Raw genomic sequence first — 3,058 nt, forward strand, 5'->3', positions numbered from 1 at the left:
GGGTCCAAAGTGACCAAGATATGGTCCTCAGGAGCTTCCCCATCCCTGGGCTGCCCCTCTCCCCTCCCCATGCTCACCCACTCCATCCCTCTCCATCAGCCTGTCTCCCTAGCCCCTTACCCCTCTGCACCTCTGCAGCCCCAAGCCTCTCTCTGCAGCCACGTGGCCAGGATGACCTGTCTAGGCCTCCTAAAAGGCCAGAAACCCCCGTCAGGGTCAGTCCTGCCCTCCTCAACAGGCAGATTCTGAGAAAGCCATCCATTTAGGGCTGCATGCACTCACAGGAGCCAGGAGACTCAAAATTTTGCACCCTTCAAACTATACTCTAAATACAGCACAGCATTTATTTTGTAGGTACAGAGAAAACAGATTTTCTGTTAGTAAAAACTGATCCTCTATTTATGATGAAAACAAGAGCTTTGGTACATGCTCTCAATGTAACACAACATTTTAACTTATTTGGAATTGTCTTTGAGTTCATGATTTTTTGTCATTCCTGTGTGACGCAAGTCACTCACATTCTCTAAGAATAGAAGTGACCTATAAGAATAGAGTAATGAAGTCTCATTTAAAATATGCTTCGAAGTCTTCTTTCTGGCTTTCTTGTTAATAAAATATCTCATACTTTCTGTGACTCTTATTTTTTCTTCTCTTTCCTTTTGTGGTTTTTCCAACCCTGATTCTTGGAAGATCCATAAAAGGATATACATTTTCAATTATAAAATAAATCAACAAAGCAGCTCTTTGGTTTCAGAATTTCAGGGCTGATTTCAGACAACTGGTAGGGGCAGGCCTCAGGGTTGGTCTCCGTGGGATACGCATACGTAAAGTACCAAAAAGACTCAATTAAGGGAGCAGATAAGAAGCGTTTTGTAAAAATGTCCACTTGAGGGTGCTACTTCCTCTGGTGGCAATAGAACCAGTTTCGTAGGCATCCTGGGTTAACTAGATTCTGTTTACAATAAATTCCAGTCCCCCTGTAGATGTTGTATTGCCCACCGTGCAATACAACACTGTTTGGTCATTCAACGCTTTGGAATTCTCCTAAGCCCAGTCCTGTGGGTAGGGTCCAGCTGAGCTCTCAGGGGTCAGGGTTGACTCCCACCTGGTCCCACCACTGTAAATCTCCCAGGCCAGAGGGCACAGCAACCCAAGATAGGATGGAACAGGGAGTTTGCTGAATACAGACAGGGAAGGACAGAAATGCCCGACTTGGAGGAGTGGAACATCAGGGAAGGCTTGCTGGGGGGCGGGTGAGTTTGACCCACCAGCCGAGAAAATCCTGGAGGTTGTTAGACTTCACATGAAGGTCCAGAAGTCCCGGGCACCCGCCACTGGCTGGACATGGCGACCTGGCCCAGTGAAGAGACAAGCCTCCCGGCGAAACGTGGCCACTGTGAAGCTGCGGCCAGGGCCCTCCTGAGGATCCTGGGCCCTTGAGTCACAGCTGAAGCAGCAGAGGACACAGGTGATGGCCACAGTGACCACAAACAGCACTGCCACCATGCCAATCACTGCCGTTTCCATGGCCCCACGTGGCGGCTGACCCACTGAGCAACCTGAGGTAAGTCTTGGAGCCTTAGCTCCCCTTCCGAGACAGGGAGGAGGGTGGCTCTTGGTTTTGACAAGTACCCTGCTCTTCCAGCCGCTCGCCCTGTGGTCTTCTAAGAAGGTACCGGTCTGAGGTCCCGGGTTGTGTCCCCTCTAGACCACTGGGCACCCCACATGGCCCCACTCAAATTTCAGTTGGTCTCTGTCACTGTTTCCTACGTCTGGCCAATCTTCCAAGAGCTGTGGTCAACTCCAGGGACAGCCTCTAGAAGAAATGCTGTCCTGAAAGACGTGAGCTCAAGACTCGCTGGACTCGGAGGAGCTGGAAGGAGGGGGCAGAAGACTCTGCTCGCAGGGAGCCTTGCCAACCCGGCCCTCTGGTGACGCCTACGGATTTCAAGAGAATTTGTTTGCTCAGACAGAAGACAAAATACTCCCCATTGTGGATCCAGGATGGGCCTGGGCTCCTCCCCTGGAGGAACCTTGGGCAGTCCTTGAGTAAGCCTATGCTGCCTCCCGAGACCCTGGCCCTGTGCCGGGGGCAAGGACACAGGTGCGAAGAAAGGTAATGCCAGCTCCGGGCAAGGTAGCGGGAGCACGGCAGGTTTACGGCAAGTGCCACAGGGCCTTCTGCAGGGGCTGTGGGGAAGGGCCTGTTTCATTTAGCCTCCTTTTCTTCATGGGGTTGGAAGAGTACTGTTTAGATAAGGCCAGGACAGCTGAGCTCCTTCGATGACATACTGTGGGGTTCCCTTGAACTGCAGCTCCCGGAGAGGCCCCCTTCTGCTCCAGTCTCCACCCAGCCCTCCTTGCTGCCTGCTCATGCCCGCTGCTCACACTCAAGTGCTGTGAAGACTTACCCTGGGCTCCCTTCCGGTGGTAGCTCTGGCTGTTTGTGGTGCTGTGGCCTCCTGACCTGGTGGCCTCCCCAGGAGCCAGGTCACGACATACCCATCCCTGGGTGCTGCAGGCTTGCTCCTGCCTGGGACTAGGCTCCAAGATGTCTGAGTAGCTGTGAGCACTTCCTGAATTCCTTCCACCAATTGTGAGTGAGGGCCCAGGACCTGCACAGCTGCCTGCTGCCCTCGATGACTGCACTTACCGCACCCGCACCCTGCGCGAACACCCAGGCCATTCCAGCCCTGCCCCCTACCAGGTTCTCCACTTAACTGGGGGGCGGGGTGAGCCAGGCCCAGACCACTGAGTAAGTCTGTCAGAAGGGGCTCCATCCTGACACTCACTCCGTCACAGCCCTTTCACAGTCAACACCTCCTAAGACCACCACCACTTCCAGAAAGGAAACTGGGTTATTAGCCTCACTTTATCCAAACTCTAAGAAATGGAGTAGTGAAAAACCATAATTCTAGGTACGGGACACAGCCAGGCATTATCTCACGTAATCGATCCAGCAACCCTGTGAAGCGATATTGTCTCTGTTTTACAGATTCAGATGCTAGTAGTCAGAAGTTACATGACCTGCCTGTGCCTACTGCTAATTTGTAATGAT

At 52.5% G+C, this 3,058-nt stretch overlaps 1 protein-coding gene across 1 annotated transcript; it reads right to left on the reverse strand.

Moving 5' to 3' along the window:
• Positions 1 to 321: 321 nt before the first annotated feature.
• Positions 322 to 1,558, reverse strand: SPAAR (small regulatory polypeptide of amino acid response). Its single transcript, XM_025046569.1, has one exon. It carries the CDS (start codon positions 1,525 to 1,527, stop codon positions 1,300 to 1,302), a length of 228 nt encoding a protein of 75 aa, XP_024902337.1. The 5' UTR covers positions 1,528 to 1,558; the 3' UTR covers positions 322 to 1,299.
• Between the last annotated feature and the right edge of the window lie 1,500 nt (positions 1,559 to 3,058).

The sequence above is a fragment of the Pteropus alecto genome, unplaced genomic scaffold (assembly GCF_000325575.1).
Source record: "Pteropus alecto unplaced genomic scaffold, ASM32557v1 scaffold114, whole genome shotgun sequence".
Lineage (NCBI taxonomy): Eukaryota > Metazoa > Chordata > Mammalia > Chiroptera > Pteropodidae > Pteropus > Pteropus alecto.

Excerpts from the sequence above, each read along its gene's own strand:
- SPAAR (XM_025046569.1), bottom strand. The coding sequence starts at position 1,527 with ATGGAAACGGCAGTGATTGGCATGGTGGCAGTGCTGTTTGTGGTCACT.